This window comes from Vanellus vanellus (genome assembly GCF_965231255.1).
Source record: "Vanellus vanellus genome assembly, chromosome: 19".
NCBI classification, from domain to species: domain Eukaryota; kingdom Metazoa; phylum Chordata; class Aves; order Charadriiformes; family Charadriidae; genus Vanellus; species Vanellus vanellus.
The window spans coordinates 10,173,188-10,195,096 of NC_138924.1; the positions used below are offsets into that span (position 1 = coordinate 10,173,188).

General features: G+C 42.8%; 1 protein-coding gene across 3 annotated transcripts in view; it reads right to left on the reverse strand.

Moving 5' to 3' along the window:
• BCAS3 (BCAS3 microtubule associated cell migration factor) overlaps positions 1-21,909 on the reverse strand; it is a gene marked incomplete at its 3' end in the record, with an annotated part of 391,462 nt that overhangs the window by 191,812 nt on the left and 177,741 nt on the right. For all 3 annotated transcript variants that reach the window (XM_082493341.1, XM_082493342.1, XM_082493343.1), the window contains exon 22: positions 20,559-20,656. In XM_082493341.1, the coding sequence (XP_082349467.1) occupies positions 20,559-20,656 (98 nt within the window). The remainder of the gene's footprint in view (positions 1-20,558; positions 20,657-21,909) is intronic.

Genomic DNA, 21,909 nt, shown 5'->3' on the forward strand with positions numbered 1-21,909 from the left:
GAAAATTGTCATTTAAGTTGTCTGGTCCCACTCCACTTAAATGATCCTTTAATTTCCTTTCTTATTCCTAAGCCCTCAGGTGGCGAGCGCAATGCTCTCTGGCCTCGGTTGCATGTGAAGTTCACAGCTCCTTGCCTGATCTCATGATCCTCTCTCAAAACAGCGCTTTCAGAAGCGTTTCCTGTCTAGCTGGGCCTTGCGTGATGTGCTCCTTGGCCGAATCAGCTGCCAGACTAAATCCCTTCCGTGGAAAGCTGGAGGAAAAAAAAACACAAAACAAAACCCCCAAAAACTCGGCGCGGCCCCTTCCCCCTCCACCTAGGGCCTGACATCCGGAACTGACTTCGGAAGTACTATAATGGTTACCAAATTTTTGGGAACTGCCTTAGCTTTTCTGAGCTAAACATATGTTTAGTACAGGCAGCATCCACCGTCACCACTTGACCTTATGGCAGCCTTCGAGTTGCTGATTTTTCCCTTTTTTTTTTTCTTCTTGAAAAAACAAGAAAACTTTTACCAGATAACACATGATGTAAATGCAAAATTATGTTGTGAAATGACTGCAAACATGCTGTTTTCCAGATGTTTGACGAGACAGTAAAGAAACAGCCCAAAGAAGGGTCAACAGTTTCCGTCAGAGACTCTGCTGGGTTTCACATGAAAAAAACCCCAAACCCCAACATTCAGATCTCATAAATTCAGGGGACTCTGTGCAGCTGTCAAGCTATTTAGACTTCAGAAATAAAACGCAAGGTTTCTGTCATCTGCCAAATTTCACTCCACCCATAGGTGGTTAAAAGACGTTTGACTGTTAACATTCGACGAATTTCCTAAAACCATTATTACCTCAAATGAAAGAGACTGCCTGGGAAATCGCTGCTCCTGGTAAAAGCCCTCCGAGGTAAGCGAGGCTGCATCCTCCGTTTGCTTATAAATACAAATCTTCCCTGAACTGCACGAAACCAAAACTTTGCAGGAGAAAACGTTCAAAGAGAACTGGAAGAAGAGATGAAAGAAAAGAGTAGCTGCCAGGCACTTCCCCTCATCGCCATCACGCCAAGAATGACCACTACTATTGCCACAAGGAGTAGCGGCTTCTATTTGTCATCGTCTAATCCCCCAGCTGGTGTCAGGAGGACAGACAGATCACCCCGTGGTCACGAACGCTGCTACCAGCCCGGGGCCCCAGGAAGCTTCAGAGAAGCGGACACCTTCGCCCGAATCCATCAGGATCGGCAGGGCTGGAATTTCATTTCTTTCCAACTCTGCTTCCTCTCTCGGGACACAAACCTGTCCTTTTGGACGAGACCATCAGGAGCAGCGATTATAAGACTATTCTCGCGACGCTCTTCTTCGGTCCCCTTTTCTGCTCAAGCGATTTCTACCGAGCACATTACTCGTGATGGGCTGAGTGATACTTTTTACAGAAACTGGTTGAATTAATCTTGAATTTCTGCATGTTTCTACATAGGAAAACACCAACCATAATTTACAGACAGCTCTGCCAAAATGGAAGCTACGGTTTCAGACCCGCTCATTTGTTAGCGTGTGATCCACTCAACGCAGGATCGCTTCAAATGCCTTTTAAAGGCGCGTGGCTTAGTCCTACCCTGCGATGTTTGCGAGGTCGCCCGCAGCCTCCTCGCCCAGCTGAGGGCGGCACGGTCAGGGCCTTGCATTAAAACCAGCACAAGCAGGAATTACTGCTGAGTGCATGCAACCTCGCATCCTGCATCCGTGAGGGTCTGGATGCAAGAAAAGACACCCCACGCAGCCGTTCTACACAAGGATACCGACCAGCCCGATCCCAGTGAACTATGGCATGTCTTCACGTGAAAACGACACCACTGAAAACATTTTAACTCCAGACAGAGCACGCTTCTGTGGAGCTACTCTAAACCCGCTCATTCTGTCGTAGCTGCACCAATCCATTCCCCCGCAGACAAACCCCAAGCCTACGATGAATTAATTCACTGTATTCAGCAGCAAGTAAGAGCCAGTAGTTGGCAGCACGGTCCCTCCACCTCAGCCACAGGCCCGGGGGAAATCTCCCCTGGCTGGCAGAAACTGCATCTAATGGTACGTTATGAACATTTTTGTTCTCCTCCTCTGCAGTAATCAGGATGAGAAGTTAGTGTGCTCTGCCTGCCGCACTGTCCCAGCGGGATGCTCTTCTCCCAGGGAAGCCTGACAGGAAAGATGAGCTGGATTTCCCTGTGTTACTGACGCAATAAAATCCCTGGCTTGTCTTTTTCTGCGTTATTACAGCATTAAAATATTGCACGTAGTGAAATATATACTTAATTTTATTTACAGTGAAGGAAATCATTCATTTGGTCGTGAAAGAGTTAATAAGGAAGAAAATCACACACAGTGCGTGTTAAAGGTTAGAGGAATAATCAGTCATTTGAAAAACACTACATAAACATTTTTCCGGATGCAATTTTCAGTCCAAGGATACATTTCCCAGTAGAAATCAGCAGCTAAAAAGGAAATCATTTAGTCTCCATAAGTGCCAAATTGTATCCTGATTTTTCCTGGTCTGGCTCGACTTTCAAAACTAGTGGTTCAACTTCTGCAATCTTTCACCCAATGACTATATAAACACATCCTTATAAGACAGACATAATCCTTGGGTGGGCCAATTTATGTTGGATTATAAAAATACTTAAAGTACAGAATCGTATAATGACTGTTGTCCTTTGGTTTTCACTAAACGGAAAAAAAAAAGAAACCTAATACAGACAGTCTACACTGTTTCAAAAGGCAATCTGCGACATTCTTCTTTTGCAACTGTGTCAACATCTTTGGAAAGTAATTAGGTACCACTAAATTTATTATTTAGTTATCGCAAGCTCTATTTTAATGACACCTAATGTGACATATCTATTTTGAGCTTTCACAGGCAGGAAAAAAAAAACCCAACCACCTCTCTGGCAAATTGTCTGCATATCAATGTGGTGAGTTACCGCACAGCGCGAGCGAACGCTGTACCGCACGATTGGAGGGAATTAAGTTGTTTCGCACACCAGCCAGAAAAACAATTCTCACTCTCAAAAATACTTTGGCTACTCTCTGTTTGGTTAAAGGTTATATAAATAGTAGCTTTAAGAAGGATAAAACAATCTCCATACAAAGCAAACAAATTCATTTGTAATTTATTGCTGTCCGATACACATATACACATACCCATGTATAAATGTACACTTTCAAAAAATTATCTGTTCCTGCACATTTATACTCCCAGCAACGTAACTAAGAAACAATGGAAACTTTTATTCTTCGTGGAAAGGTAAATTCTGTTTTTTCACTTCCCTTCTGAAACTCTAGAGTTTTTACAGGCAACTACAAAAGTCAGCGTGCTAAAGCCAACAGTATCCTATCTTCAACACTTACCATGTGGTAGAAGAGAACTTTCCTTTCCCTCTAATGTATAAAGTTATGTGAAAGAAGACATTTTTCTAGTCTACAGAGGGTAAAGAATAAATTATAGCGATAAGATCTGGAAAAGTTTGGTTGGAAGTTAAGAGATTTTCACATCTGTGTCTACACATCCTTGTCTTGGGAATAATGTATCTCGAGTACCAGTCACATAAAAATGCAAGAAATTGTTCCTCTCTCAAACGTAGCAAAACCATTCATTGTACTTATGTCTACACTTTGACTAGTAGCTTACAGCAGTGATCGGAGCTAGAAAACTAAAACATTTTCCCCTGATTTAAAACACTATTTAATGTGTGTATGCATTAAAAAAATACATAAATACTAACATATACACAACTTAATTCACCATGACGTTATTCCCTCTTTGAGCTTGAATAAGGTAATTTATTCATGCTGTTCAAACACAAACGGAGCGATACTGCAGTGAATCTGCACGTAATACCAGGACGAGCCTGACTTAGACCCCTAAAGTCAACGACCACCTTTCCCTCAGTTTCGTAGGGCTTTGGATTCACCTCCACTACTTTTCCAGGCAGATTCTCACACGGTGTTATTAACAATAGTCCAATGTCAGGTCAACATCATCTGTGAAACTACTCCTTATTTATTTAAACAGAAGTCATAATGGTACAGCCTTTCATAAACCTCGTACAGACCTCCTGCAGAGCACTTGTGCACATCATACAACAGGAATACAAGAAGTGGTACTGTTCGCAATGCTTTCTTTAAGCTTTGTATCAGCTCAAGATAAAAGAATGACTAAAAAAAAATAAGACGTGCGGCGTAACCCTTGCACGAACATTGTTGTCTTTTACAATACATCTACTCAGCTATCATAAACACAGCGTATATAATGCACCGTTCCACGGTTTTACCCCCATCAAGCAAAAGGACACAGAATGAAGTAATTTAAGCCCCAAGACTCGCACTTTTCTCCGGTCACCTAGCACAAGTTATGATCTATTTCAAAGGACAATTACATTATTAACCCCTAATTCACAGAAATAATAATGAAAAAAACCAAACCATATTCCACCAAACAGCAAAGAGAAACCACAAAAAGAACACACTGAGGTCCTCCAACTACAAGGACGTAAGTGCCATTTGGTTCAAGTATCTTAGATGCTTACTTTATCCCGCTTTTTGACAGGGCAAAGCATTCAAACAGATTCAACAGGGCAGAATTGTACCAGACTTACTAAGAAAGCCCCAGTACCTCTTTGAACCATAAAAGAAAAGATTTTCTTTAAAAATCAAAAATTTCTGGTTGACATATTTCACATTCCTTTCCGATTTAAAACACTCTGCCATGAAAGCTACCATTATTTAAAAGTGAAGAAAGAAAAGGGAATTTGCCTCATTTCTCCCCACTCCTCACTTTGCTATTGTCCCCTGTATCTATTTCCAGGAAGCCATATTCATTAGGGTTAATCTGCCTACTAAATGAATAAACAAAGGATTTCTCTGTCACGGAGAGGCCAGGTGAGCCGATAGCATCTTCTAACACACAAAATCATCCGCACAAATACAGCGCAGGAAATTACCTGCTGCAATCCCACACCTGGGATCATTTGGCGAGTAGCTTAGAAATGTTGAGTAGATGACTGAAATCAAACTAATTATTTTTTTTTTTAATGCAGATCTTCTATCAGCAGAAAAAAACCAGCCTTTCTAAAAATGTGATGCAAAAAGGTCTCGAATGTCTTGGCTTACCACACTTCCTAATATTTCAGAAAACTTCCTCATATGAGAGCGTTATATGGATTCGTATGATTAAGCTATACTGCTTACTTACTAATGACAATTACCTATGGCTGTCTCCAGCAGCGCCCATCCTACTGCGCACCGTGAAAATATAAAGGTTTACAAATTGTTGCTTTAAGAATCTAATGGAAGATACAGAAAAAAGGATCCAATCGAGCTGCAAGAAACACTGACATAAATACAGCCCCCAATACGAGAATGTAAATCTACGCACGTAACTCATCGCGCAGACCTATCTCGAAGCGCTGCTAGTGACCACGTTTCTGGTGGACATCACAGCAGGTGAAGAGCTTCAGAAATGTCCCGCATGTTTTGAGAGCTGACACCTGAAGGATCAGCTTCTTGCGTAGAAGCAAATGCTGAGAAGTACGATGAGTCTGAAGAGAGGTTGGGGGAATTACCGAGAAAAACAAAGATGACATAGGAACAAGCATCCAAATGCTTAGATGCAAGTGTACGAACCTCGCACGTGTTATGGCAGAAGAGGAGCCAACCCAGGGGTTGAGAACTACGGGAACTGCTGTGACAAAGGAGGAAGATGAGCTCAGCAGCTGCGATGGGGACCAACAGAGAGGAGGGGTAATTCTGAGTATCAAGGAAACAAAAATGGGAGAGGTCACGGGATTCAAGAAAAGAAGTCACGCCCGGATAGGAACACATAGGCGTGAAAACCAAAGTTCACCTCTCGGCGATGCTACGGAGGAAGAAAGGGCAGGATTTGAAGCTGGCCTGGATGAATGGTGCTCCCAGAGCTACACAGCAAAAGGCTCCCTTCCCTCCCGCAAACACGGATTCTTTTTGATGTTCCTTATACAGCAAGCAAGAAGAGATAAATTAAAATTGAGAACCTACAGAGCTCTTTGATCCTATTGCCTGGAAATATGTATAAGAATATTTTCTCCAGACGTACTTTTGCTATATATGGAAACCAAATGCTGACTAATCATATAAACCTTATGGTGCCTAAGCACAGCTGTAATCTGCAGCAGAACACTGTCACAACAGCAAAGGAAAACGTGGAAAACTAAGAAGTTAGCTGTGGTGCTGAGAAAGAGGAGAAAATGGTGATCAAAGGCACTGGAGGCCAGATTAGACAAGAGGGAGAGTTTCTAGCTGGTTAGCTTTTAAGATACGAGTGGCATATTTATGACTTATTCTTGTATTACTGAACTTCAACAGTCCAAGTAATGATTATCCATTTTCCAAGTTTATAGAAAAATGATTCTGTATGAGACCTGCTGACTCAGGACCACGGTAGTAAGATACAAAAGGCTGAATTTTGGTTTACAGATAGCACCGGTTGGCAGCGATGGAGCCACTTCGAGCTGTTTATCGAGGCACAGCATGCGCCGCGGCTGGGAGCGGAGCGAGCCGCCAGCCGAAGAAGGGGAGGCGGGAGCTGCAACCTGCCCGCACGGCCTTCCGTTTCGGGCACGCGCAGGGACAGGGCACGGACAGACGCACGTACGCGGCATCGGCACTTGCGGGGACTGCCGGGGGACAGCACGGCTCAGCAGCAGTCGGGGGCAGCCTGGGCATCACTGCTCCAGCGCGGCTGGGCAATACCGGGACTTTCATTTCTGTGGGTACTCACAGAAATTGCACCACAATAATCTGAAGAAATGGAACCAATTTCCCCATTAAAGGACAAAAAGTATGGAATTTGTGCACTTAAAGGGATTTCATTTTATGGGAACGGGATCATATTGATCGCCAAACATCAAGATGGAACCTCTTGGAACTTTTTTTTTTTTTTTTTTTTTTTAAAACTTGCATTCTCGGCTGCTAAGACTTTATGCTAAGACATTAACAGAAGCTTGTGAAAATACAGAAATCCCTTTTGCTAATGACTAAACATCAGGTGAGAACGTACAATATCAATAAACCTACTTAAAATTAGGAGTAACATTCCTGAGTAAATCAACCTCTACAATGCTACTATTTTATCTTTAGATCATTTTTTTGCATCCCATTTCTTTAGGAATAAGAGTGAGTGAACACAGCATTTAGGGAAATGACTCTACTGCACGTGTGAAAATCCAGTGGTCTTCTCTCAGTGTGGTTTGGAAGTTCACGTTCCCTTGGTTACACTGATCATCTGAGGAACATCTCTCCAAGCTACCACTGGCACGCGACCACCTTACGCTCGCTTTCCAGCGGCATATTAAAGACACCATCTAAGTAGCAGATGACTAATATAGATAATTGTTGTTCAGTGTGAAATTTGAGAGTACAGCACTACATAATACACAGTATTATCAGCATTTATTACTGGACTTCGTCAGCCATTTACTGAATCCTCCGTACAAGCAATGGGAGAAATATGAACTTGAACAGCAGCATCAGTTCTTGCTTTTCGCTTATCTTACAGTGCTCATCAGTATGGCATACCTAATTAATGCTTTCAATAGGTGTTAAAAATTCCTACGCTGGAACGCAGTAAATGCATTATGAACAGGCAAAGGCAAGTGGCTATAGTTTAGAAGCACAAAGGTGAGATAATGGCCTTCCACATCACTGAACCGTCAACCTCATTTAGCATAAAGCGTGGCATCTGGAGATTTCAAATCATACAGCCGTTTAAAAATATATAGAATGTTAAATTAAATGACAAACACGGGACATGTCACCTTTTAGAGGCAGAAATGTAAAACCAAAGCATATGTTCTCCAACTACATTTGCTTCAGGATCAGCAATATTTTTGTAACCTCATTAGTTTCTTGACTTGGTTTTAAACATGGAAGGATGGATATACAAATAAGTTACAGGTCCTCCACGTGGTATCCTCAATTATAAGTCAATCTCTACTAGAAAAATAAATGGAGAACTCTGGGTTTAACTCTTAGAAAAAGTCTGCGAGGTGAAGACAATAAGGAAAATTTTCTGCAAGCTGTTTGGGATGACAGTTACTCTGTATTTTGAGCTCTGAATCCAAGAGGCATGTGTAAATATCTTAACTTCCAAATCTACATTTACAAACAAATCCCGTGGCCTCTACGCATGCCGATCTCTCGCTGACATCCCCAGAAGTCCCGCGCGGTTAGCGGGCAGCAACGGGCCCGAGCTCAGCTACCCTGATGGAGGGCCAGCCGACGTCTCAGCGTGGCACGGAGCCCAAGCTAACAAACCGTAGCCGGCTCCACGCAGAGCTACCTCGGGTCTCGGCACCGGGGTCTTGTCACCGCTGTGGCAGGAGAGTGCCGCACCGAGACCGCCGGGCAGCGCTGCGGGGAGCCGGCCCCGTGGGTAGCACAGCCAGGGCCGAGGAGAAGGTGACAAATCCCCCTGCCAAACATCGTTTGGGTACGTGGGCATGGTGCTTCGGCTCTCCGCTAGCCCTGCCAGCCCAGCTCCCCGGTAAAGGGAGAGCAGGCTCCGCGCACGCCCTCACCTGCGTCGGAGGCTGCTGCCCATCCCACGTATCACTGTACTGCAGGCACGTTACAGCACTTTAGAGCACGCGTTCAGCGCTTCATGGCATGCACAATCTTTCACTGAAGTGTTACTAAAAGGCTATAACTAGGCCAATAAAGCTGAATTTTATTTGTCCACTCATAGCAATGGGGAAGCGGTGCCTGCTGATGACATTAAACAAAACATCGTACCCACAATTCAATTTCTTTTTCAGTCACCCGCTATATAAACACCTCAGTTAAAAGTTGCCAATTTAACGTACAGCAGAGTAGTGCTGAAAAACAGTCGTGTCAGGGGACTGCATCGGGTAGAGCTGTTGCCCCTCTATCCCCCCCTGCTCACCCCCTGCCAAAAAGGATTTTATAGCACAAAGAATATTTGATATTGCCTAACAACCAACAATTAATAGTCTTCCCGAGTCCCGATGCAGAGCATCTTTAAGCACATGGTTGCGCTTTCTCCTGAGGACCTGCACCGATAAGGATGGGTTCTCACCGTAGGACTCCCACAAACCAACCGCAGTATAACTTTTCTTTTGTTGCAAGCCAGATTCCCAAAGTTTTCATCGTGTTTCATCGGAGAGAAAGGACAAGGCATCAGCAAAACTTCGAAACAAAATCATGGAAGAGTAGAAGCACTGCTTGCAGTTTAGCTTATTGTGCATGAAAGTTTAAACTTTGCTTTCAACCTCGGTTTTCCAAACATGCTGTCATTCACTATAATATGGGTTAAAAATAAGAGAAAGCAAAGACGAAATGTAAATGATTTAAATGCATGCATATGTTCTTTTGTAAAATGCATTATGCATCTGCAAGGTTTTTCCTCATATTTTGGACACAAATCAAGGGGGAAAACGGTTCACTTATGATACAGTGAATTTTTTATCTAACTTCAGTGGTAAAAATGTACTTCCGTGCAAGTGTTTCACTGTATGCTGTTTGTTGCTGCTGTTTTGGTTTTGCTTTGTTTGGTTTGGTTGTTTTAAAGCTTAAATAGGAACACCAAAACCAAAAGACTAACACAAGAGCATTTCTTTTCTTCTCCAAATGCTTTCACGGCAACTTTTTGTTTGTTAAAAAAATCCGCTAGCAACACAACCGGTTACTAAATTTGACATTCAATCACAAATAAGTTTAGAGAATGCTGTGCTTACTTTTACAATGTATTTTAAGTGATGGTCAAACAGTACAACACTCAGGGATTGGCTCAGCATTCACGCTGTAAACAAACCAGGTGAAAGTCCGAAGAGACGCTTTTTCAATTAGTGCAAATTCAGTTAATGGAAATTGCCCTGGTAGCAAAGAGCTAGCAAGATCCTTACCACAACGGTGGCTTCTACTGCTCTTTTGCATCAAGGCAAAAAAACGTGCCTGCTATCTTCCTAGAGGCCTCCTCTGCTGGAGCGGCACAGTCAGGAATTTTTGTAGGTCCTAATATTAAGAGGCCACGAATTACAGAGCTCCCAGTCCCTCTACTGCATTTCTCACACCAGTGGCACCGTAACTGGGAGCAAAGGAAAAGCAACGCAAAAGACGGAGAGAGTTACCGAAACTAACACTCAAACCCAACCAGATACTCGCGAGCCTTCGGCCGCTGTGCCAAAGCCTAGCAAATTCTATGAATTATCCAGAAACGCAGGTGGGTCGTGCGCAGCCAGGGCCAGCTGCGTCTGGGACAAAAGCCCAGGCGAGCGCGCGCGGGTCGGTCCCGCTCTCGCCGACAGATGTGAGCTCAAGGGAAAGCAGCTGTGCCGGCCGCCCCTGTAGGTATTCTCCGCAGCACACGCGGCACAAACGGTTGCCCGCTGTTGCTGGAGGGAAGCATCAGGCAGAGAGAGACTTGGCAAGCCTGGGATTTCAGAAGAGGAGGGCCCGCACCCCGCCTGACCTGGGGACAGGGGATTTTTGATAGGACTATTACAATCACAGAGCTTATAAAATGTATTTGGAAAGGCTTTCGTGTTGGTTTTGGGATAGCATACGAAGGCCCCAGGAATCCACTCCGAGGCCTTAAATCTGTGGCCAAACTCCAGCAAAACCCATATGTTAGTCATATTACCACCTTTTGCTTTTCCCTGTTCTTGCTCCGTTTCAGAGGGCGCCGCCCCGCGCAGTAACCGACAGACAGCTCCAGGGCAAGAGAGGCTCATATACCACTTCTCTTATCTGGAGAAATCCTGTGCTAATGATGTGAATAATCCCAAGTCTGCTTTCCGTCATTTACTGACTGTGACCTGCTTGTTTTCACCTTTACAAGGGGAACAGCACCAGAAGGTTTATGTACGCCAAGTGCTTGGCTTGGCGCGCTCCCTCGGAGGCTCGGCGTGCCTTTCGGAAGGAGGCGAGCCCCGGGCCGGCTGCCCCCAGCAGCGGTCGAGGCTGTAGGAGCTCTCCTATTTGCAGAGCCCCCCCCCAGCTGGAGGCACTGTCGGCAGCTCCGTACTCGCACGGGAGAAGGGGCCGAGGAGGAGGAGGATGGTGACAAACAGGGGCTCCTTTCACCCCGCGCGCCCTTCCCCGGCTCAGCCCACGCGCCGGCCGCTCTCTGCGCCAAACGCTCGCCGGCACCGGCTTTGGCTTTTTGAAGCACTCCACCCATAGCCAGGGTACCCAATTTAGCTTTGGTTCTCATAAAAAGTGAAAGTTAAAAGCAGCGCGAGCAGCAGATAAAGCACTATTAAAAACTGGCTGGGCTCATGCCAGGGATGGAGTCCAAGGCGGGGGGAGGAGCCAAGACGGCTGCGAGGCGATGGGTATTTCACGGTATTGGATAATTAAGAAAAAGAAAATATTTTCCATCTGTTTTTTTCACCCCTTACGTCATTGAGGCAATAAAATATATACAAGCAAGTACCAACAGACTATATTTCAACTTAGATATAAACATTTATTTCCAGCAGGGAACATCCTCGCTTCAGCAAGGAGAAGACAGGGTGAGGAGGCTGTGATCACAACACCCTCAAAGTATTAAACTCCACCTTAAAATACATCAAACGCCTGGCTAATTCATCACGCCAAATAGCTCCGTTTTATATGGTCTATACCTAAAGCCACATTTCTGCTCACTCATCCATATTACACTCTAATGAACAATAGCTAAAACCTGCTGATTTTGGATTAACAATGGTGAAAATAGGTGCATATGCTGACATTACACTAAGAAAAAACACATGTGAGGACTGATGCTCGTGTTTAAAGCTATTTCAGTATAGATCCAGATACAGTCTGTGCAGAGAGTTTCTCTAGAGTCTTTCCACCACCAGCAGTGGGTTGGACCAGATGAACTCTGAAATCAGACATTAAATCTCTGGTCACTCATAAAAGAACAAGTTTCTGTGGCTCTGGAAATATTAAGAAGTGTCAAACGTTTCATTATTACATGGTGAATTATTATCCACAAACCAGTATATTATCTGTAGAATAAGGAAATACAAGCAAGAAGAAAATTAGAGATTCATATTGAAAGTAACTTCTGGCGTGACAGTGGTGGCCAACCCGCACACTGCCCAGCTGAGAGCTCAACGGCTGCGCACTAATCCGGCGGCTTATCAGCTTCTTCCTCAGTTTCTCCCTCCTTTTTGTGCAGAGTGTTTTGATTTAAAATACAGTGCTATTACCTCACTACTTGGAAAAAAGGCAAAAAAATCACAAACAAGCCACCATACTTATTGTTAAAAGCTATTTTGCCATCGAATGAAGAGGAGAATTAAAAAAAAAAAAAAAAATGGGATTTGCTATGAAACGAGGAGATATTGCTTAGCAGCTGCCGCTGCCATTTCCAACTGGTCTTGAAAAAACAAACCTAAAAACCCTTCTTGGAGATTGCTTCCTGCCCAGTTTTACACCTACTGATTTAATTGCTCTAAGGAGGCCACCACAACCTATAGCATTCACGTCCCTAGAGCACAGCAGCTACGAGGACATGAACCGCTCCGGGTATTTTACAGGCAGGAGGAAGCTGAGAGACAACGGGAAGAGCCCACTGAGCCCCGAGGACAAGGGCTGGTGTTCTGGCAGAGTTGCTGAATGCAGGGGAGAAGGAGTTGGAGGATCTCGGGATGACCAGAGCCAGCTAACAATCCTGATGGTTAAAAACCTAGTGTCTGACAGAGACTACTGCCCGAAGTGGAGGAGGTACACTTGAAACAAGAAATAATGAAGCATATTTAGAGGTTTTTCAAAGCAAAAATGGAAAACTGAGCAAATACTTTGAAGGATAGCCTAATTTAGAGACATCATTAAATAAGAGTGTCTCTTCATTATAAACTGGAAAAGTGTTTCCAAATGAAAGCTTTCCCTGAAACTATACTGACACTAAAATTCATTTGCAGATGGATGTCCAAATACTCATCTTTTAACCTGCACATTTAGTACTGTTTTAAGGACACTTCAAACAGTCTAGATTAATAGATGAGCTTATAATACATTACAAATTTAAAGGAATCGTTTTACTAATCTTGATATTTTTATAAGTACTGTATAAAAAGAGCAGAAATGTCAATGAACACGCTTCTTTGCAAATACTGTACGGTGTGTTATTTCTGTGCAATCCATAAAAACACAAGTACACGCACTGAGGTTTCTGGATCTCTTGTAAGTTTAACAGTAGCTAGGAGCTCTTAGATCTCAAGCTATAATAAATATTGTATCCTACAGGAGCCCGTCGGGAACCTCAGCTCATGTGTTGTTCCATAGAAGATTGTGGTGTCAGATACGATTAGAATCAACACTTTCCACTTATTCAGAGCTTTAAAGCTGCCTACGCAGAACATTAACAACAACTCTTAATGAAAGGCAATTAAGGGGTACATACTGCAATCTTATATTCAGAATGAGTTTGCATTAGCTACTGATATCCAAAATACCTATTGCGCATTTTGGATTTTTTCCCCCACAAACAAACCGAGGGTGTTTATGCGCGTCGACCGGAGCGTGCTCTAGCACGCTGCTATTGTTCAGCTGACAAACCATTAGATGAGGCGAAGGTGGCTTCCCCAACTGAAAGTTCATACGTAACACTTCAGCAATAAGACACTCGCTGTCTGCATTAATGGACCACTGGTACACGCGTCAAGCGGGTTGTGTGACATGAGAACAACTGTCTTTGAGCAAGAGAGGACTGCACCAATGACCATTAACGCTGCCCCCGGAGGCCTCACAGCAACTCATCTTCATACATGAAGAAAAAAAACCCATTACCTTGTATTGGGTTATGGATGGTGGTTAGGTCACAGTTCTGCTTTCATCTAGCTATGACATCAATGTGGAAATTGCTGGGTTTATTGTCTGTCAAAGTGCCCCGTGAACTATCAAAAATTTTATAAGCAAGATGAGCAACGTGATCAGACTCTGGGCAATTGAGCACCTTAAGTTGCTTAAAGTTGAATTCAACCTAACGCAGCGGCATCTAGAAACTGTTGATTTTCACTTATATCTGTGAAACTAACTTGCATGTCACACGATTTTTTTAAGCTGATGAACACTTATGCGTCAAAGCACAACCATCTTCGAAGAGACAAACTACTTCGATTACTACGAGCCTCCTCAGCTAAATGAAAGGCAAACTGGGATGAGGAATAGCAGTCTCCTCTGTCACTGGCAGGGTCACAGCTACCCCCCATCACTACGTTATGCTGCACACAGTGAATTCCCATCTCCAGAAATGACAGACTAACCCACTCACAAGCACCACAGGGAGGCAAAAGTAAATCAGTATATCATGATTCTGCTGCCATTCAGTTACTGTTCCCTTGCTCGTCCTCTCCAGTATACTTCTCCTGCCTACAGAAAACACCCACCAGTGTTTCAAGACATTAATGCTACTCCATGTATCCCTGCAGCTGAGTCTTTTCCCAAGCCAGGCAACGATCCAGCAGCAAGTGCCCAGTCAGTAGTGTCAGGTCATTTTAATTTCTCCTCGCATCTCCAGAGTCTATAGGGCATAGTTGTTTCTAGATGTAATCAAGTATACTGCATTGGCATCTTGGAGCCTGTTGAAGTCGGTTCTGTCTTAAGGCTCTCTTCAAAACTCATCAGCTAACATTTTCTCAAATTAGATAAAATAAATCAAGTTGAAAAAATTCTAAGTATGAGAATTTTGTATTACGCAGCTCATGCGCACACACACATTTAGCAAGACAGATGAATAGGATGGAGAGAGCACGAGCGCATGCAAGTGCGTGCTATCGCACCAAGAAAACAGAAAACCCCCGAGTGTATCCCACACGCTACCACTATTCTAGGAATAATATATAAAGTGTTTTCCAAATAAGTAACATAAGTGTTTTAAATAGATATGATATTAACGTCATTGGCTCAGAAGTTATCCCAGGAAAGAATCATAACTTAAACTCATTTAGACTTATACTGGCAAAATGCAGAAGTACAAAACAAGCAGTGCCGGGTACGTGTTTTTGCTGTTACTGAACAGGTGATGCCCTCCAAGACCGGTTTGTTATATGGCCATTATTAAAACCTCTCAATTGCTGTGAAGAATAGACCAAGGGCCAAATCTCTTCTTTGGCTTCAAAGCTCAGCATTCTACTCGGAGGATCCGAGTGCAATCTCTATCCGCGACAACAAACTACCTTTATACCGTGCAGGTAATTACAGGTTCAGGTCAAGGACTCCAGACCATATTGATTACATCTCTCTGCAACAAGGACCCTCCAGCGCTGGCCGGCTCCACTCAAGCAGGGCAGCTCAAGTATCCGTGACGCCAGGGCTCCCCGGGCCCTACCCGCGCCCGTAATGGGAAACCAGCGACGGCTCCGGCCTGTCAGTTATTGCCTGTGGCAATAAGGACAGCCTGGGAATTCATAATGTTGGTGACTTCATCTGCCAGCTGCATTCACACATCTTTACTACCTGAATAACTGATCTCCGCTACTCCAAGGCAGCACTTTCTGGTGTACAGCATTTGGGAATAAATATTTGATCGTGCATACAACAGAAAAGAGCTCAGATGGTTTAAGGTGTGACAGCAGAAGTGTTTATTAAATTCCAAGTGAGAGCATTTCTGGACAGTAAAAATTTGTCCCATGGTCCCTACCTCACAGGTGTGGTGATGAACAATAAAAGATCCTTCACAGGCAGAGGGAAGAGGCAACCTCCCTCCCCCACCAAACCCAAGTCAATTCTTCTGTTCATTAAACCCTCTGCAGGCAACGAGCTAGCTGTCCATGACCGTCCGGTCGCACACAAAAGAAAGGGGAGTACTAAATTACCAGCCAATTTTAAGTGGCCATTGATTGAAGTCACCAGAAGAGAGCTGAGTATTGTCAGAGTTTCACACAAGAGTAATAAACAATCTTCATTAAAAAATGATGCGCACGTTCCTAAGCAGCACAGCACGTGCCAGGTTTCAGCAAAGAACACAAAGGTTCTCCTGCCCCACACACAATAAAAGCAAAACACAACCCTAAACCGACCAACTCTCAAGATCTTTTTCTTCTACCATTTAATTTTAATCACTGAAATCCTTCCTTCTCCAGCTTCTGTAATTTTCCTAAGCAAGAAACAGAGATCTCCGAGGAGGAGGACAGGAAAATGTTGATGCGAAACAGAGATCAGACAACTTCTTTGTCAACGTTCTCCTACTCCGCTGACAGTGCAACAAAATCATTACTTGACTGATGGATAAGTGTCAAAGCCCTCTTTGTGTGAGGGAAAAAATAAGGCTTTTCATAAACTCACACACAGATGCACACACTTTTTTTTTTTTTTTCCCCCCAAACTGAGCAGGACTGAATTAGCAGCTCAGACTGAGCGTACCTGAGTACCTGAGCCCTTCAACACATTTGTTACAGTTTAAGGGAAACGCTTGCCCTTTACAGACTCACTGCAGCTGTGCGATCAAATTTACTGTGATCAGGAACTGCTGCAAAATCCCCTCTCTAGAGGTTTGCTATTTCTGAAAGTTCAGAATTGTTATTCTGTACAGATATCCAAACCTTCCTACACCCCTTAATTTCTACATTATTTATTAGTAGTAGAGTTCTATCAGGTTTGATTTTTCAGGTATGTAACATATATGACGTGCATCATTCATCCACAAATTATACTACAAACATTCAGAAAGGTGCCTGGAAATATTCAAATCCACGTCTAGCCTACGCTTACATTTTCTAGATTAGCCTCCATCATTCTGTAGATATCCTCAGCTAGACAAAAAAATCCTATCTCAAGCTAGTCACATCAAAGAAAGGAACAGCATTCAATGTAAACAGGTAATGTAAAGTTTTCAAGTCATGCCCGTAGAGTGCTCTCCTGAAACACACCAGGTTGTTCAGCGACAAATATTTTTTTCTATTGCACTACAGAATTCTATCTCAGGGTTGGGTGGTTTGGTTGTGCAAAGACCGTGACCTTCAGCTGCAGCATTTCCTGCAGACAGGGCGCTTGGAAGGTTTCTTTTCCCTCTCTGGTGTCCCAGAATCATAGAATGGTTTAGGTTGGAAGGGACCTTGAAGGTCATCTCGTTCCACCCCCTGCCCCGGGCAGGGACACCTCCCCCCAGCCCAGGCTGCTCCCAGCCCCGTCCAACCCGGCCTTGAACACCTCCAGGGACGGGGCAGCCACAGCTCCTCTGGGCAATAAAGTCTTAAACGTGCCCTGACTTACTGAGAGTCTCTCCCACCCACCCTGCCATCCATTGGCACAAAATTTAGATACGCGATCTCTCCATCCTCACCCCACCTTTGTTAAACCCAACGCCACCAGCCAGTGGCCTCAGCAGCTCTTTGGAGAGGCAGGACACGAGCACGCACGCCTGTCTGCTACACACCGCGTGTGTTTGCTGGGGGTACAGCAGCGCTTCTTTTGCCGCATTACTGTTAAAGGCTTCCTGCTTTGCAAAGCTTTAAACTCAGTGTTGTCGCTTTAACATTTCTAGCTGCCAGTCTGGAATAGCATCTGGAATTACAGTGCATTTAATCCTTGAGGGTATATGCTCTCTGTGATGCATATGACTAAAATGTGTGCACTGAGGGACAAATGTCCAGTAGCTTTAGGTGACTACGTTTTTGCAAACTTTTCTTAAAGATTCGATTAAAAAGAAAAAAAAAAAACACAACCAAAGAATATCTTAGCAGAATTTTATGTCAAGATAACCATACTGAAATATGCATTTTTAATTTATCCAAGTAATCTTTAGAGATACAGCCATTCGCCTTGAAAATTCCATCGCAAATTTTCAGGACTGATTTTTCATGTATTAGAATTCCATACTTTTTAAATGAAAATCTTTGCAAACGATCTTGTGAGAGACTATTGTCATTAGTAAACCCTAGTTTTACAGACATGCGAAAATCACGATTAAAAAAATTCCATAAATTTCAGAGTTGTCACCAAAGGGGGAGAAGGAAGGAAGCTATCGAGAACGGCAGAAGAATAATGGCAGATGATAAACATGTACTTGAAATCTTTTGATAGGAAGAAAAAGCGATGGAGTCAGATAAGAAGAGGCGCCACGCTGGGTGCATCTCTAAGCAACAGGCAACCGAACAGCCAGATAAGCATCTTCATGAAGTGCAACAGACTCGAATGCGTGGGTCATAACTGAAGAATCACTTCCTGGTTCAGCTTAGGTCGTAAAAATTTACGACCTACTTAAAAAAATACCCTTCGAACCTAAAACCATATTTTCCAATAAATTTGTTTGCCATAAAGAATCTAAGCCATTTAGGGCACGTGTAGTACAGTAGTGGACTATAACACAAGAAAATGCAATGTCGCACATGAACAGCATTCAGAATAAAACCTCCGGGTTCAGAGCTGAGTTTAATGTAATTTTCTGCGCATCTCAAAGGTGGGAAGAGAAGCAAGCAAGCATAAAATATTCTTCTTCCCTTTGCTGGGCTCTGTTACAAGAATAGCACGAGATCTCAAAAACCAGTACATGTTTTTTTACTTGTGTCTCCTTTACTCTGTAGCCGAATTCACACCCCTATACCATCACACATAATCTGGCATATCTACCCTAAACCTGGACCAATAATTTCTGCATGGGGAAGGACGGGGATCGGGCAATATGAAAACTGCAAATAGACGGTAAAGTCCCTGAATCAAAAGTCAATTCAAATCCAAACTGTCTGGCAGCGAAGTTAAATAAAATACTGCTATCAGCATGTCCCTAACAAAATCCATGTATTGTTTATAAGAAACTTATGAGGTGCTATAACAAAACTGAGTCACTGCTGTACAGTAAATATATTTTCAGTGTCATAACAAAGTATACAATTGACTTTGGCAATTTTAATATGGACACACATGTTAAAGGCATTACCAATAGAGCTTCACCACATTCACATGAGCCATTTCTCATTAGGGCCCCATCCACGCTACAGGAAAGCTGGTTTAGCATAGAAAAGGTGCGGTCCTGTGTGGTTCATTGTTTCTATTTATATGGAATAACGCAGTTTTAGGATGTGTTATGGTTACGGAATGGTTATATTTCAAAATTAATACGCATCCTTGCTACAGGGAATGGCACTGCTCCGTTCATACACAAGGGGGGGGAACCCCCCGCTCCCTGCCAACCCAGATATCTCTGTGTATCAGCTGGCACAGCCACGGTGAGAGCGAAGAACAGCTATGCCATTAATCACTCTGAACGGGAAGTGTCACATAGACAGACAGAAGCACTCCTGCGATTCAAGCTCGTAACCTTTTATGGATAATAGGCATAGATGAACTAGTCCAAAAAAATCGTAACTGATGCACTTATATTTTCTTTTTTCTGTATCAAACAAATATTTTCAAAGTTACTTTGCTGAGTACTAAACCAAATAAAATTCCCTTTAAGTAACCAGCATCAGATGTTTGTCTAAGCTCAATGTGAATTAATTTAACAAGTTTTAAATATTTGAAAATGGAATTTATAATGACAATCCTCAATACCCAAAGTAAATTTCGTTATTATTGAACTCAGTTATAAACACATCTAAGAAATATCCTGTAATACCCAAATAAATTAATTTGGCAAACAATACAGTATCTTGGACTCAGAATTTATATCAATAGCAAACAGAGTCTGAAACAGGAGCTTTTATTTTAACGCTCTTTAAAACAACCTTCAGAAACCAGTTTCTGTATGTGTTACAGTCTCCTTTTACAGTTTAACCTCAATCCAATCAGCAGTCTCCAGGGATTTTCAAATTGCTAAAGATTAAAATCCTCTCCGACTTGACTGTTTGACTAATGCTGTGTGTTTAATAATTCTACTTGTGAGAGATTTTATTTGACAAAATCCTGCTGTGTGGACCCTGCAGACACTATACAGCTGTACTGGAATATAAAGCTCTGCTGTCCTTGTTTCTTTATACAGACTATACCCCACCACTGAGGAAAAAAAGAAGAAAACTTTATAGCACATACATTATTATGTTGATATTAACATCACCACTGTAGTATTAAATTTACACGCTCTTTTAGAGCGGAGTAGTGAAAATGTGCCTATTACACAAACATTAGATAAACTATCCTGTTGTCTTGACTGTTCACAGAAATCAATTATGCTTATGATTACATTTCAATGAAAGCTATTTTATAAATGAGATGGAACTTTAATATTCTATGCTTTAGGCATTCATTAATAAAAGCATTTCAGTGTTAGTATTTGGAAATGTTCTGCTTTTTAGTTTCAGCAGTTTTTAGCATTCTATAGCTCATGTTAAACAATGTAAATATGGTGTTCACATCTTAGCACAATGCTGTGGCTTCAGATTTGAGCGGTAAGAGGAAAAAAAAAAGTCATTATTATGGCAGCTTTCAGTAAGTATTTGTATAAGACAGCACTTACCCTATTGTGCAGCTGAAAATCACAATATCCTTTTAAGTATATGGCGATGGTTAGTAAACACATTACCAGACAAAAAAAGACAAGATTGATGAACGCCATGAATATCAAAGAAAACACAAAAACAACTTGTTTCTACCTGAGGTAGCATCAATCACTGTTGAAACTCCTCTGCGATCAGAAACTGGACGTGAAGACCCCGGCATGCTAACAGGTTCTGAACGAACTGGCTGAATCCTAAATAATAAGTTAGAGTTACCACCTGTGTCAAAACCGTTGCTCATGAGGGCTGCAATTAAATCACAAACCTGAATCACCTGAGCCAAGTAAGCAACTGTTTCTTTTTAAATAAATAAAACTGTTGAAAACTTTTGTTTTCCTTTGCCTTGTGGAGCCAAGATCTGGACAATCCATGCAGAGACAGATGGAGACTCTGCACAAAATGAGTATCCCCAAACTATGTCTCAGATGTGAGCACTCAGAAAGCCTCAAAGGACAAAGCTCACCCTACCCAAACTGCTTAAAAAACCTCTATCGCCCTTCTGAACAGCGGCACTTTTTTGGTCAGTTTAGGAGAAAAGAGACATTTGTATTTGTCTATTCCTTTTGTAATGTATATCTATATTAATTTTTTTTTAGATTTCTGCTTTCTTTCTGTATAAGTATACATATATACAATTTTAAAATACTATATTTGACAGCTGTATCCTTACTTGTGGGAGTAACTACGCGCAAGGAGAAATCACACATTTCAAAACCCCGTATTTTCAGTGCAGGGACAGTCTGCCCAGTTTTAATGGGAGTAGTCATATTATCCATCTCTCTTGGTTTACTCATAGGAGTTTCAGACAGAGTCCCAAACAGTCCAAGTCCACACCGCGGAACTTTGGACTTCAAATCACATGCAGAGTCAGAAGCATGGAAGCTCGTTAAATCTTGAAAGTTACTGGATGGGACACAGAGACACACGGTGCATAAAGCGCTTCTACAAAATCGCTAGCTATCAGTAAATATAAACTCACATTTACCTTCGCTCTCCTTCCTTCCCTTCCCTCGGCCCACCCCCTGCCCCAATTCCAAACCAGCCAATGTCCAAAAAGAGATGAAGTAAATAGATGGAAAAGAATTACAAGGAAGGAAGCAAAGGCGGGGGGGGAAACAGGGAGGGGAAAAACATTCCAGAAGTTGACTTACTCTTCCAACACACTGACTGCTGCTTCGCAGTCAGCATCTAAATCTATGACATAAAGCTCCCACTCGGGTCTGAGAAAATGAAATCTATTAAGCAATGCAGACAGTGTGAAAGCCAAGAAGACGCTGAGCAAGGCCACTGGACTTTGTACTGTCTTCCACTGTCATTTACCCGAGAAGGGGCAGCAAAAAGGAATCGAAGCTGCTTGGCCTGGGTGGATGTTTATTGTTGTCGAGTCACACGCTCTTCTAAGACTTTCACGTGGACAAGCTTGATGAAAACTATTACACGTCCTACA